Source organism: Xenia sp. Carnegie-2017, unplaced genomic scaffold (assembly GCF_021976095.1).
Source record: "Xenia sp. Carnegie-2017 unplaced genomic scaffold, XeniaSp_v1 HiC_scaffold_25, whole genome shotgun sequence".
Taxonomy (NCBI): Eukaryota; Metazoa; Cnidaria; class Anthozoa; order Malacalcyonacea; family Xeniidae; genus Xenia; species Xenia sp. Carnegie-2017.
Window position 1 is genome coordinate 1313967 of NW_025813488.1, and position 15664 is coordinate 1329630.

The 15664-nt window shown below is 35.5% G+C and overlaps 2 protein-coding genes across 4 annotated transcripts in view; one reads left to right on the forward strand and one right to left on the reverse strand.

Moving 5' to 3' along the window:
* Positions 1–385: 385 nt before the first annotated feature.
* Positions 386–15664, reverse strand: part of LOC124453372 — a 62146-nt gene continuing 46867 nt past the window's right edge. Inside the window, exons 20-22 of one of the 3 annotated variants that reach the window (XR_006951067.1) lie at positions 14699–14845; positions 14329–14458; positions 386–586 (exon numbers count right to left, since the gene is read on the reverse strand). The gene's annotated coding sequence lies outside the window, so the exon portion shown is untranslated. Of the gene's footprint in view, positions 587–14176; positions 14459–14698; positions 14846–15664 lie in introns of those variants that run through there. The other 2 variants (XR_006951068.1, XR_006951065.1) reach the window with 2 other exon arrangements.
* LOC124453374 (2-oxoglutarate receptor 1-like) lies at positions 454–3094 on the forward strand. Its single transcript, XM_047004196.1, has 2 exons — positions 454–618; positions 1584–3094. Exons 1-2 carry the CDS (start codon positions 454–456, stop codon positions 2616–2618), a joined length of 1200 nt encoding a protein of 399 aa, XP_046860152.1. The 3' UTR covers positions 2619–3094.

Consider the following 15664-nt stretch of genomic DNA (forward strand, 5'->3'; position numbering starts at 1 on the left):
ACGGTTTTCATGTCTTACGCAGTGGAACTTACTTGACTTCATTTGTAGAACGTTAAATTTCACTTCAAACTACACCCTCAATTTCTACTTATACGGGGGAGCGATTTAAAAAAAATTATCGTCATAGCCACAACAAAATATTTTTCATGATCTCAAATAAAGAATAATGATATGCAACGTCAAAATGTCTTCTCAAAATATAAAATCACGCTATGCTGTGTGCCGCACTATCTTTAAAACAATTAACAGCGATTTCAATAATTTCGGCTCCAGTTTGCGGATAGCATAAGAAGTTTAGTAAGCAATTTCTCATTGGCTGCATATAGGCCATACGTCACACGTATCAAACGTGTTTTCAAGTGCGAGAACATACAAAACGCAGATGTAGCAACGAATAAAAAAGTAACCTCATTGAAGTCATCGTAGCAAGCGTTACAAAAAGGTACATGATAAATGAACATGAAATCATTGAGCACTATTCTGTTATTCTTAGGCATTACCTTAATCAGAGGAGCCAACATGCCGACAAGAAACGCCACAAGTCCGATACGTAATGAATCTCAAATATTGAACAATGACAACGTTTCTATCAATGAAACAAACATCTCAACATCAAAGGTAAGCATATGGAGAAGTAAAAATATATGCGAGGATGTTTATATATATAACGGCAGTTGTTATTAATAAGCTGCGAGTCAAAAGAGAAGTATAGTTAGAAACTATAGTGTTGAGATTATTCTTGAAAGACGTAAAACTTGGAATAAGACATTCATTGTGAGATTTCATGAAAAAAACCTCGCCAGCCCTCAAAAATTAGGACGACGAAAGGACTCATATAGCCACATAAAATTTGACGAAATTTGAAATGCAACACTTTAATGAATTAATAATGTGAATCAACAAATGATGAATTAATAACGTGAACAATTTAGAAAGAAAACACTGAAATTAACGTGCAGCCGATGATTAGCATATTAGATAAAGAAAAATAGTATAGACAACAACGTATGTACGAAAACTGACTTTAGTGTATTTTTTCGTCTTTTCAAAAAGCAGACATAGCTTAATGCGAGTAGAAATTTGCGAAAGTCCTTATACTTCTTTTTCTTGCGGTGAAGCAATCATAAAGGGGTTTCGCAATTATATAGATATATGTAACTAAGAGCGATTGTATACTTAGTTAATTGATTTTCCAAAATTAATCTTTAAACTGGAAACGCCTCCTTTGGACTGAGAACAATGTTCAAAGAAGGCATCCCTTCTGTTCGCAAGTCAACTTTCTATGTACTTAAGGGCAATGTTATCAAGTTTTTGTATGGTTAATTCGTGCACTGGAATGTTATACGTACGATCGAGAAAATAGTATTGTAATAGATTACACAAATATAATTACACAACATGGTGCGCGCAAGAAAAGGATACAAATTATTCAGATAAGGGCAGCTAACTGATAGCTACGAACATTGCTAAGATAAGGGCAACTAATACTGACAAGTCACTTCAATTTTTGATTTTTAATAGAGCAAGGCTTTTGAAAAAGTGTTATTTCTTTCAACACAATAATTAAGTATTTTCTTTTCAAGAAAGAAGAATCCCGTTTTTTCAGCCACAGACAATTAACGATTCTACTGATCATCACTGTGTCGATTGCAGTACTCGGAGCTTTACTAAACTCAGCAGTTATTCTTGCTATGATATTTGACCCGTTAAAGATCTTGCGCAAGGGACCGTGGATTACAATATTAAACCTGGCTATTGCCGATCTCCTTTCGTGTGTTTTCTGCTTTCTAGATTGGACGAGTTTCCCCATTTTTAAAATCTTTTATTTATCTAACAGCGAAATAAAATTTGTCGCATTTGGCTGGTCCTTCAGTACAGGCGCCTCTTTTCTATTCTTGACGTTTTTTTCAGTTCAAATCTTTTTCCTTACGATGAACCCATTAAAAAGACGTTTTACGTTTACCACTTCCAAGGTCTTCTCAGCTTCAGTTGGGATATGGTTGTTCTCGATCCCAATTGGTTTTTGCTATGTCATAGATATCTTTCAGCCCGTCCACGATCAAGATCATAGCGAGCACATAAAGTTCTGGGTGATTCGCATAGCATTTCTTCACTTTCTCACGCTAGTTCAGCTTACCTTAAACATGCAAGTTGTCATTAAGATCATCCGCAGCCGCCGAAATACAGAAGATGATTGCATACAAAATAACAAACACAGAAACATCGCCAAAACGGTGGTCATTCTAACTGCAATTCTATTTATTACTACCTTTCCTTTTTTGTTACTAAAACAAATTGAATTTGTCAGCAGAATGAACAAAACGCATAAAAGTAAATTTATCGCAAAGCTAGGTAAAATTGTGTATTTATTTTATCCCGTTCTAATCATAAATTTTGTGGCGAATCCGATCTTGTACTCGCTGAGATTAAGAGACTTTAGACGGAGTTTACTCGCGTTGATTGGAAAGATTCGTGGTAACAACGCCCACATCCATACCAATAACATATCGTTTCGGCTTTCTAAAAGATCTTCAATGAACTCAAGCACCTCTCAGAAAAGCAAAGCTACGCAAGGGTTAATAAACAGCTCGTTACTTACTGCTACAACTCCTGTGTAAATTAGAGATTAAACCTGTAACTTTTAATTAATATAAAAATGACCTTTGTTTGAAATCATAGAAAAATCCTAATCGTTCTGTGCAACGTGTTTCCCATCATGGATTACTGCTGATAGAGTCAACAACAGGATTATAGCTGACTTAGTCCTGCAATACAAATTTTTCGTGTTCATAAACTGCACTAACAGTTAACTTTTACAAAAAAAAAACAGTTACATTTATTAGTAATTTATATGGGCGCCGTGCGTGACCGCGCGCTCGGCCCAATGTTTTTGCACCCCTTGCAATATGGCTGCGATAACCTTGAAAAGGTCTATTGTCATTATAAAGAAAATTAAAGTAATAAAAAAAAACACCTATTTCGAGCTTGCTGTATGGCGCACAGAACATATCTTTATTCAAATTACTTAAGATATCTAAATTTTCAATTAAAATTATTCTATATTGGATTAAAATATTCTATATTGGATTTAAAATATGCTATATGGTTAAAATATTCTTTATTCGCTTAAAGTATTCCAAATGGATTTACAATATTTGAAAGTCTCATTTCCCGCCAAAGTAAATCGTAAACAGGGAACGCTAACTGTCATGTGGTCTAGCATGGAAAACGTACGTCAACCATGGAGTTCTATAATATTTGGAGCGGCTATGTCAATCAAAAGCTTTAGATATTGGATGTTGTCAAAAAAATGGAGGAATTGAGCTATTTCCGCCATTATGGGGGGTAAAGAACCAACATGGCGGTTGTATAATTGCCATTGACTATTGCCTTGGTACAAATTTTTAACTGGTTTACTTAAGGAATTTTTAGTAATAGGGATTGAGAACCTCCTTGTGGTGACCATTTCGCACTAGCATGTTTGTGGGAAAAATATTGATAAGTTTTCTTGCTTATTTATAGCATAAATTTCTTACTTTGTCCATGTCGTTTGACTTTGTATCATCCACAACGTACTTGAGCAAACTTAATATTCTTTAAATTATCACGGACTCAAAATAAAGTAAAATTCTAAAGCATTGAGACTTGGACACTAAACAAACCACGATTTTTTATGAACTTGGTCAATGAAAGTCTATTCCATAAAACAATATTTTGTCATTGTATCAGTGTATTTTCTTCAATGGAAACTGAAAGCTTGTATGCTAACAATAGCCACCAAATATTTCTTGTGCAAAGTGAAACTTAAAATTGTATAATATTGTGTGTTTTAATACTCAAAATTCCCATCAAAATGCGTTATTGTATTGTAAATCTCGACTTAAATCAATCAACTAGTTACAAGTAATCAAATATTGTCTTGGTCAATTTCTGCAAGCAGATAAATATGTTCTCCCATGATCAAAGATATTTAAACTAATGTGATTAAACTCTACTGTATATTGCAAATACAAAAAAAAATTAAATTCTGGTAATCACAAATTGTCTAGTCAGATAAATTAACAACTCGTGCATACTGATACCAGAAAGAAGACTGTGCACAAAGGTAACTCATTCAAATTACTTTACTATAAATGCATCCTAGTGACAATGGTTCAAATAATCTCAGCTTTTAGACCCAATGTTAACCACAACAAGACGCTGTTGTCGAATGGTCATTGTGACGTTTTCAGCCTTGACCACCAAAACATCCACCTTGCGAAAAACCATTTAATAAAAATAGTAAGGATTTTTATAAGACCAAAGTATTAAAATTTCAAACTGTTTATTACTGGATATTAAATAAGTGTTATTACTATGATAAAACGGGAATGCATGGCATCAACACAGAACAAAGAAACCATTCTGTTCATGTATAATCTCATGCCAACAATGGGAAATTCATATCATAACAATGTTTCATCAATAATAAAAACTACAGTTCATTCAATGTTGAATGCCACATCAGTCAAATGAGTCAAGAGTTATCATTTTGTGAATGAAAGGGACAGGTCCTCCAAAGGTATGACAAAGTGAATTTGGTGGTAAAACTTGTTAAAGAATGATGTACTTCTGTCTCAAGCCACAAGAATTATATAAATGTGCATTCTAACTGTAGCTATATTTCTTGTCTTGTCTACATCAACAGAACCAGGTTAAACTTTTTCTTTCTGTCAGCATGAGCCATATATTGTTTAGCAAAAGTTTCTCAACCCAAAAGTGTAATAGATCTTCTCATTTGTCCAACTTCACTCGCAAAGCAAACTGCCCTTAGCACATTAAAGCCAGGTTCGTTAGGTTGTAACAATTTTCGTCAAGATTTCATCAATCATTGCATTCATCATACACATTGTATCTCTCGTCTATCTTGACATGGCTGAACAACACAACAATTAGTTTGCTAATCGTTTTCACCATTGTATTTAATGATTACAATAGACGATCCTCTTCTTTGCCGGCATAGAGAAGTACAAATTCCAGAGTGTAAATTTCGCTTTAAACACGATCGTTTTCGTGAGCATAGTGCGTTACGGCTTAAATCTCGGCAATGATCGTTCGAATTCGCAAGTCGCCACTTTACTTACTTTCAGATTACAAAATCCCCGTTTCTTTGTCGTATTTCCTTATGATTTGATGCATTTAACAAAAAGAATGGTTCTTTTGCTCATACCCTGTCGTTTGAATGGTTTAAAACCATGCAAATGATGCAATAAATTGAGAAAAAACTTAGTCGATGTAATAAACAGTAAATTGTATTACTGCACCACTTTTCACTCCCCCATACTGGCGGACAGTTAAATTTTGTGACGTAGTAGTGACGTCATTGCAAACCATTGAATTATAAATATTCTGGAATGATAACTCAGGGGGGGAAATTGAAGCCGTGTTTTGTAGGTAGTGCCAGTCCTTTGTAACCTTAGTTTTTCAAAATATACTCTTTTTATATCGCAAAATCCCACCCTTTTCTGTTTGTATAATACCTTCATTATTTAGCTTTGACTATAAAAGAGGCATTAAATTTTTCACTCAAGTAACTACATTGAACAAATCTCGTTTAGTTTCTGAAATATTATCTGACGAATACAAAAGTTGGCAAAAAACCGCGCAAAAATATTCGCTTTTTCTGAGCTATAAGAATTTCTAGACATGCCTACCTGTTTCTACTGCCAAAATATTGTAGTTCCCAAAATATTGTGGTTAAATACACAAACTAATAAAGTTTCCAAAATATTGAATAAACTAATAAAGAGAAAAATGTGTTTTTTAAGAGAAGCATCTTTCATATCACGAAAATACAAACATTGCAAGTACATATATATCTCAGTGTATCATAATGAAAAGTAAAGATTCTCGCAAAAAAAAACTATTTAAAAAGCCTTTTTCTTATCATTTATTAATGAAAATGGCATATTTCATGTAAACAATGTCCTATTTTTGTATGTTTTGTGTAAAAACCCAATAAAAAGGAAAACAAAACAAGCACATCGCATATCACAATTCACGAATAAGCTTGATGCGCAACATTAAAATATAAAGCCAAAAACGAAATAAACACAGGGAAACTGAAATATGTATCTTCTATTAAAAAGACCCAATGAACATTTTTTTAAACGTAAAAGACATCAATGATGCACGTAAAAGATGTATTTATAAAAAAGATGTGCATAATACTGAAAATATTCAAACAAAATGTTTTTATCTATTTTATTTTGCATTTTCTGTCTTGTAATAGTTTGTCGGATCAACCTCGATTCTTGTCGATTGTTTTTCCACGTGAATATCTCGCAAGGTATAGGCTAGGCATGGTACAATGCAGAAATATTGTCGAAAAAACGACAATAAATAAAATAACGTGATTGGATGGTCCACCCGTTAATCCAATTAGACGCTCTAAGCGTCTACAAATAAAAAACAACTGTTTATAACTTCCTATATCTTTCTGATGAAGGCTCGAAGCACCGAGTTGAAAGATCAATAAAATAATTTTAAACAATCCGGAGAAACTTTTATTTTTATACATTAAATATGCCTGGATTACCAATCTTTAAACTTATTAATAAATAAGTAGAAAAGTATATTCAACTTTATAACCAAAAACAGGAAAATATCAGCATATTTGGTACGCAAGTCAGTGTTTTTCAATACCGTCTTCCAGATTTTATGGCTTTTTTAGTGTAATTGCTTTTCAATCTTTGATGAAGAAACAAAATAAGCAAATATCTCACCAGTGAAAACAAGTGTTAGCATTGAAGAAATGCCAAAAAAGATCACGTGTATGTTTGTTTTTAAAAAATTCTATACAACTAACTATACCCACCAAGAGAAGGTCGAGAAAAATAGTTTTCTGCAAAGCGAACATTAAGCGGAAATAAGTCAATTGGTATCCATGTTTTTGACAACATCGTACCAGTCCACTTAGCCGCTCCTGTTATTATAACACTCAATGTCCTCATAAGCTGCACAAGCTCTGCTAACAATTCAAATTAGATCAGCTGAAGATCTTCATAGACTTGCTTCACCATCATCTTCAAATGTCCTGTTAAATGATAAGTCTTCAATGAGATCTGAGTTAGCTCAAAGATTCGCAAGTTATCGTACAAGCTCGGTTGAAATTACAGCAAGTCAGTCAAAGGCCCTTCTCGAAAAAGGCAAAGCATGTCAAAATCAACATCAAGGAATCCCTCGAAAAAGGGAAGACACTCCTCAACCATTGTTTAGAGACATCTCGTGAATATCCCTGATCAACATTACAAAAAAGTACCAACCCACAAAGCACGTTTGCCCGAAGAGAAAAATAAGCTCATTCTGTCTAGGTTTCCTTTCGATCGACCATGGAACAATGTTTCGCTTAGATCAAATATATGCAGACATCTCCCAAAACAGTATATGATGTTTGAGTTTGTAAAGGTAGATAACAAACATCCATTTTATGGTGGAAGGTGACTAATTTTCTTCTCATTCAACACATACAAAGTCATGATTTACAATTTTTATTGATATGCATTAAGACACGAAAACGTAAAGAACTAGGAGAATATTTATTGGAAAATATCTTATATTCTCTACCAGCTTTTGCCTCTTCTCTAATGTTTCATTGGAAATCTATTTTAATGGAATTTCACCTTACAAGACTAACTTTAAAGAAATAAGGCTATAGTCCATCACCTGAGATGGTTCCAATACTCATCTCAGGGAAGCAAACGAAATGGGTTGCGTATGAAAGCTCATCACTTAAGCTTTCAAAAAATGTCTTGGAGGACATTTGAAACGGTAGTTTTCATGTTGAATTTCGACTTTGAAATGACGCACTTTAATCCGTTAATGGTTGCCAATTTGTCCCTTAGAGAAAATCCCGCCTACGAATATTAAGTCATAAACAACCAAAGCAGTGATTAAAAGAGAATATATAATCTCAAAAATATTAAATGCATGTCCTATATATCTGTTATTACACTTATAACTACTAATTTAATTTTCGGATAACACTTATTTAAAGGTTTTAAAAATAAATATCTATTCGTCTTCTTCATCGTCGCTGTCGGTATAAAGAAATGTTTCACTGTCATCTAATGGCATATTTTCGCAATTCAATTTAAGCTGCACATCAAAGTGCATTTAATCCTGCTTTCATGCATCAGCATGTATCTTCTGTACACTTGGGTTTGCAAGTGCAACAAAGAGGCTGTAGCACCTCTCCAGGGGCAGGTTTGGAACTAAGCCACATAAATTCTAAGTTGGAAAAGTTTACGTTCCAGCCATGTACGTGCGGCGAGGGTATGTCAGGGCATGCTTCTGTAGCTCTCCTCCAAATAGCCGCCTGATAATTTGCACGAGACAAATGCAGCCTTAGTGATGACTGACATGGCGGCAATCCTTCAGGCGCGACCTTCCCTCCTTTCGCATAATGAAGCTCATATCGCAATGAATCCACATTCGTGCATTTCTTTCCATATAAATTACTTATGAACTCTCCAGCTGGGCTAAATGTATCCAGGCTTACATTCCAATCCTTGCCAATGTCTATCATTGTTTTCACGTAGGTATCATTCTTTGTAAGAATCTGCATTGGCCGATATTTTCACTTTGAAGAGAAGGCAGACACTGTGTCACAACCTGCTAATGCAAGTAGCCCGAGTAAAGCCTCGCAAGCTTCCAGCATAGGAATGCCATCAGCTAGCAGAGGCCGCAGAACCGGGGGGGGCATTGGGGGCAAGTGATCCCCACTTTTTGCAAAAGGGGAAAATGTGCCCTTTTTCATGGTATAGAAATGCCCTTTTTTTAGGTAAAATTGGACTGAAGAAGTTTTTCTTAGATACAAGTAGCCCCGAGAGTAGAACAAAGTCTGTCGGCATCATGCGAAATCAGCTATAGCTTAGTTTTTGATTTTGATTACCCAGATGGATCAAAAATCGCGTTTGTCGAGTGAGGTTGTCTTCGTTTGTCAACTGTTACTTGCATAAATGCCTTGAAGACAAACTTGCAGCGTCAACAAGACAAATTGCTCTTTGTTTTACGACCAAGTAGTTGCTTCAAGCAAGGCTATCAACTTTGCAGGCGATCCAACACAAACAAGACCGAAGAAAGTTCCGTGGCGACTTTAACACGGAGATGGCGAGCAACGCCCACCGTGCCCAGTATGTTGAGGCAATTGATGCGTGCTTGGCTTCACTACAGGAGCAACTTTCAGAAGTAAAAAAGGTGACATCAATTGAAACCATAACATCAATATTCTCAACCGAGGAAAATAACTCATCGCAGATTGTCATAACAATGTCTAATGTTGTCCGACTCTTGCAGATTTACCTTCTTGCTCCAATAAGCGCAGCCTCAGGAGAACGATCTTTTTCATGCCAGCGGCTTGTCAAGACACATCTCAGGAGCACAATGACGGCAGCACGCTACAATAATCTTATTGTTATGCATGTAAACAAGGCCAAACCTGACGAACTGGACTTACGTTTAATAGCTAAGGACTCTGTTCTGAAAAACGAACGTAGGGTTTGATTTTTTGGGAAATTTTAATGAGCTCGCATTACTTAATAAAATTGTTCATGTAGTCATCTTAGTTCAATTTGTTAGCACGCACGCCGAGCAGTAGAGAATACGCATAGCATTCTAAGAATGTCTACCAATATTTTGCAGACTTTGAAACTTAATCATGATTCATGAAACAATGCATATCTGTAATATACTAAAACAGTAAGCTGCAAACTCACATGCCCTTTTCGGTCGGTGCCCCCCCACTTTTGAGATACTTCCGCGGCCCCTGACAGCTAGCTTTCCTTCAAGTTTATGTGAAGTCTCGGATATTCACACAATTCTTGGCCTTGGTCCTTTACCTTTCTGCAGGTAACATTTGCCCAGGTTGTGGGCATGGTCAATCGAAAGTATCATGACATCTGTATCTTCTGAGTGGATGACGCACTTGCCACATGCATGCTTGGCGTGTAAAACCATGCAAGTATCAGCCTTTTCGTGGTTGCTTCTCAGTTTTGGTACCAGTCGGATATCGGAAGAGCAAATTTTCCAGCACATATTCTCCTCAGTTATGTAGAGTGTTTTGCTGAAAAGTCTGTCTCGACACTGTTTCTGTTTCCATTTAGCAACAAGGAACCACACTAGCTCAGTTTTGTTTGCTGAAACACTGAAGAATTTGCTCCAAGTCTTTACTTGGTGAACAGGCCAGCCAAGATATTTTGATAGGTAATCTCTGGTGTAGCAGCATGTTTCAGTTTTTCAGCATTCTTAATGGAGATATCTCAGCACACATCGAAAACAACGTCAGTTCGCTTGCTGGAGTTATTAGTTAAACTAAGAACAAACTTTCAGCTACAAATTCAAATGTATCTCCTGGCGGTGGTTTGAATTTTTGAAGCACAATCATTCTATCATATATACTTGTAGCATCATGTGGATAACAATCTTCAATGACAACTTGATTTTTAAGTAACAGAGCTAACTTAGCTTTGTTTGTTTTTCTTGGAAGACCATAAGGATCTGCTAGCGCCCAAGGTACTGGGCCAAGAGGATATGCAAACACCAGACGCATGTCTACTTTGCAAAACTGTCTTTTTTATGTCATCCTCGCAAATAATACTCGATCAAGTTTTATAGGTATAACTGCATCATTAGAACGAACCTTTCTTACAGTTTTGAGGTTCTTGAGATACTTAAGCTTACAATTTCTCAAAGGATCGAAAAAAGAAACAGTTCCATTAAAGAAAATCGTTCTTGCAAAAATTTTCTACATGCGCTTTTCCCTCTAAAATTAGCATTAGGTCATCTTTGACCTCTGGAGTAGCTGATAACCCAGTTGACAAGCTAATCAGGTTCACAGCATTTCTGCTCCATGGACTACAGAAAACATTTTTCAAAACGTCAATCACACTTGCAACAGCTTCCATGTCTGATTTTATACGTGAAGGTGTAAGTTCTTTATGGGGGTTGCTCTCAAGAGAAGCTAGTGATACATATTCCCGAAATAGTCGTCTGTATGAGTTGCATCTAGAATTAGTCAAGATTCACCTAGCTGCAAACTGGCACTGAAGCTGATGTAGCCGCCACTTGTCTTGCTGTGTCATCAGCTCTAAGCTCTTGAACACTATGCAGTTTCTCTTGTGTTTTGGTTCCTGGTTTGTATTTTGATTTTTTGAAAAATATAGACGTTTTTGGAAGCACTGCCGAATTGATTGCCGATTTATAAGCATCGCGACTGTCACCTTTAACCTGGCTCTGCTCTTCTCCTGTTTCGCTACTCTCTGTGGTTTTCTTTGATAGAGATTGAATTTTTTTCGGTTAACAAATTCTTTTCTACAAGACATACGACACTTTACAAGCGAACGAGGAAAATCATTTTTACTATTAGACAATTATAGATTTGGTGTAAATTGCCAAACTTCTGCTGCACAATACAACCTCGCCCAAGGTTCTGCCGTTTTACATTGTACCAAATTGCTATCTTTCTCGTCACTAGTACTGCAAATTATACAATTCTCCATTTTGAAGTTTTCGATCAAAAAAAATATAATAACAATTACTGATGTACTCGAAGCTTTTTTATAATAAGTTAGCCGTAGTTCATCATTTTAGTGCTGCTACACAACTACAAAGAATGAGTAAGCATTACAAAGCGCTGAAAAGGAATTTGAGTTATTCGATTGAAAATACTCCATTTAACTTTAGAATACTAACACGTGAAACAGCCAGCTTAGTAAGGATGAAAGAATGTTGTAAACTATGCGTATCTTAGTTAATACAGCTATATACACACTGGGCGTTTAATTTGCTAATATCAGCGATGTCTATTAAGGCAGAATGCCATTTTTTCGGTTATAATAAATGGCGATACGAGTCTAACAGTTGTGTCGCCGGACGTTCCAATTATACGCCAGTTTTAGAGTACGTACTACGTGTCTAATAAACAAAGAAGCAGTTCAAAGGTTTTCGCATTTCTTTCAACTTTCTGCAGCAGCGACAAGTAATAAATTATTCTGAATCTGACTCCAATTCTAATGAGGATTTTACATTAGCATCAATGAATTTAAATAAAACATATCTCTTTTGTTTCTGTAAATTTTGAATTCATCTACAAAAAATCTGTCAAAGGAAAATTTTCTGATATATTGTTTGAACTTGCTCACAAGGAAATTGCTCAAAGAACGAAGTATGTTGCGGATTGTTGGGAGCCCATTATCAAGTTAATGAAGATTCTTTTTCCTGCTAACAAATCACTTCTTGACAAGTATTAACACTTGAATCCTTCACCTGTTAAGGTGAGTCGTATGTTTGTTGCTACCCCAAGAACTCCTGCAAAAGCTGAATCAATGGTGTTTCTAAAAAGGTGGATAATGGGTTTGGACAACATTTCTTTACGCGAATTTTTGAGATTGGCTACTGGGGCTGATGTTCTCATTGGGAACTCTGTGCAAGTTACATTTACATCTGTACTTGGGTTTGGAAGAAGACCAGTATTCAATACATGTGGTTGTGTGCTTGAGCTTCCATCGTCGTATGAAGATTATTGTGATTTCCGGCATGAATTCAGCTGCATCATAAGTCAGAATGACGTGGAAAGGACACTTGTCTGAGCAGAAATGACAAGCATTTCTTCTAAGAACTTATTTTGGAATGTTGTGATTGTCATAGAGCACTTTTTTCAGAGCTGAATAACTATGCCTGATTTAGAGCATGTTTGTCTTTTTATAGTGTTAGAAGTTTTGCTATTTTTGAGAAACATTCATAAAACAGAAAATGTTTGTTGTTGCACTTTTGCTGTAAACTAGGTTAATGTTTGATCAAAAACTCTAGGATAATTATGCATGATACTTAATCCTATAAAAAGAAAACTAATCATTTTTAATGTAACATGTTTTCAATGATTTCTAGACATTGTTCATATTCGCTAACTCAGTAGTTTGAAATAGCGCTAATATTTGCAGCAATAAACTGTTCCTCATTGAACATGTGAAGAATTTCGAGAACTGTCACCTGGTTGTCAGACTCTTTAATACCATGCTCATTATAATCAATCCCTAAAACCTACTTCTCTCGACTATTGCTCAAAAAGTTGTCAATAGCAGTGTGATTTGAATTCAAGTTTCCATGCACTTCTTTCGTATGCAGTTGCATTGGTGAAAGATTATTTTCTGTTGACAAGGGGTAGTGTTGCCATTGCTGTAAAAATTCACGTAATGAATTGTTAATTTTTCGGTGTTAGATAAAATACAACACAAAACTACGTAGTTTATTTAAAGGATCAAGTTGTCCAGAATTTTCTAAACGATAAAATTGCTACCACGACCAGTACCTCGATGCTGTAGCATATAATTAGCCACACCAAAGTTTCCATCCCGTGGTCGGTTCGAACACTTGAAGGTAAACTAAATTGTGCTACTCCCTTTTTAAACAGATCAAGTACAGTTGAAATTTTATTGTTATTAGAACAATGTAGATAGATAAGTAAACGGGAGTAGCCATCTATGCAGCAATGTACAACGAATGGATACCGTATTAGTTTATGGTTTCCATCAATGTGACAAAGTGCATTTGGGAAAGACACTGAATACTTCCTCCTGTGTATTATAGGTTTCCATCGAAAAGCAACTCAATTAGGATCAAATCGCTTCAAACAATAACGTAGCTACTCTTCTTCGTTGAACACTGATCTTCCTCGAACGTAGAGCACTTAATACGTTCTCCAGTGTTAGGAGTTACCTCTTTAATTTCTTTAACTACATTATCTAATTTCGGATCAGTAATTAGGTTAGACATGGCGTTGTAAGCTCAGCCAGGTTTTTCCGGGGACTTGTCCTCAATTTCTTATATTAGTGCATGAGTCATTGAAATTTATCATTTTATTGCCTTAGTAGTAAATTCAATTCAGTGGGTTCGTCGAACAAAAAGTCGTTAATTTCACTCTTACAACTTTGATAATCACCATGGCTAAAATTGATGTATTTTTTCGGCTGTCATAGGTGAAACAAGTTTTTTGAGGCGACGACTTAAGACGTGTAGATATTTTTTTCATATTTGCAAATTATGCTCTAAATGCATCTTTTGATTCATCACAAAAAACATGTTATTCTGTGTCAGTCAAATAGAGTAGACGTAAGCAACGAGAAATTTAAAATATTGCCAGTTTATCAATCTTTGCTAGGACATTTAATGACGCCAAAAGCTACAGTCGGTACAGACAATTATCTACTGCTTTCTTTCACCCTAGCCTTGTTAAGCAACACAATAGATCGAGCATCTTGAAATAGTTTTTGGTAAATTTTGAAAGTATCAGACCTTTGTCGTAACTCTTCATCTATTCCATGTTGCTCTTCTTCGACTTTCCTCGTGTGCTCCCTTGCTTTTTGCACGATTTATTGCTGTTTTTCACACACTGACTTTTTTACAAGCGTTCGAGGTTGTTAAACTACATCAAAATTAATTTAAACAATTTGGACGAGGAACAGCTGACGCATAGAATTCCTCCCATTCAATAACCCTTTGACAATATTATCTAGCGTTTCCTTTACACCAGGGTCTGCTGATTTCAAGATTTCAGTCAATTTATTGACTAAACTCTTGTCAATAATTTTAGGATCATCTCCACGTAGCGTGGTTTTCAAAAAACCATTTTCAAAGTCAAATAAAGATCAAGACTATCACTTACTTGACAGTTGCTTCTCTTCAATTTCACTGTCCTTCTTTCTCGAAGTGTGAATGGTTTCTTTCAGAATTAGCCCAAATTCAAAGATCAATTTAAGAAGGAGAGATTTGCAGTAATTTGTTTCTTTATGACCTTATCCTCATAGTACTACTAGATGGGAAAAAGGCAAAGATTGTGTTAATGCGTTCATGACGACGAAATTTTATTACACAGCATTTAGATTACATTACAAGAACGTTAGAAATGACTTATATCTCATCTTCAATGAAATAATCATTTCTTGAAATATTTTGTACAAATTTGTATCTATCATTTTTATTATGTAAATATCATCACTATGACATTGCATAGCATAAAGCATCCCTTTTCACGTTAACACTGCATTATATATGGCCGGCGTCACTTGCGGAAAATATAGCGCGTTTTGATTGGTTCAGAAATATTTTTGACGGTTTACAACTTTTCCACAACGTAATTTCAAAAAAGTAAACAAATTTCCTGAAGTAAACAGACAAATCTTTAAAACAGTGAAATGAAAAGTCAAGTACGAATGCAAGTCGGAGAAAGAATACTTGGAAAATTGAGTTTATTGACCCGTCGTGACAATTTTATGGACGAAAAGCATAGGATCGAAAAAAACCCTTCAAAGCAGCAAGGACGAGAAAAGAAAAAAGAAAATTTTATGAAAATTTCCTAACATCTGCAACCAAAGAGAAACACGTTCATCCAATGCAGACATTTTTGTTTGACGTACAGAAATTTAAATGAATTGTCTAAAATAAACACATTCAAGTAGTAGTATGATTGATGATGATACCTAGTATGATCGTAGGATGATCGATGGTATGAGGGTATGAATATGACTCTCCCCTAATGATTGATCTTTCGAATGCCCTGCTTCTGAGGCATAAGAACGTTGCGCACACGGCTACTAGTTTGCTGTGTTTAGGCCATAGTGTTTTAAAACTT

Coding starts and splice junctions, on each gene's coding strand:
- LOC124453374 (XM_047004196.1), top strand. CDS start 454: ATGAACATGAAATCATTGAGCACTATTCTGTTATTCTTAGGCATTACC. Junction 619..1,583: donor CAAACATCTCAACATCAAAG/GTAAGCATATGG, acceptor TTTCTTTTCAAG/AAAGAAGAATCCCGTTTTTT.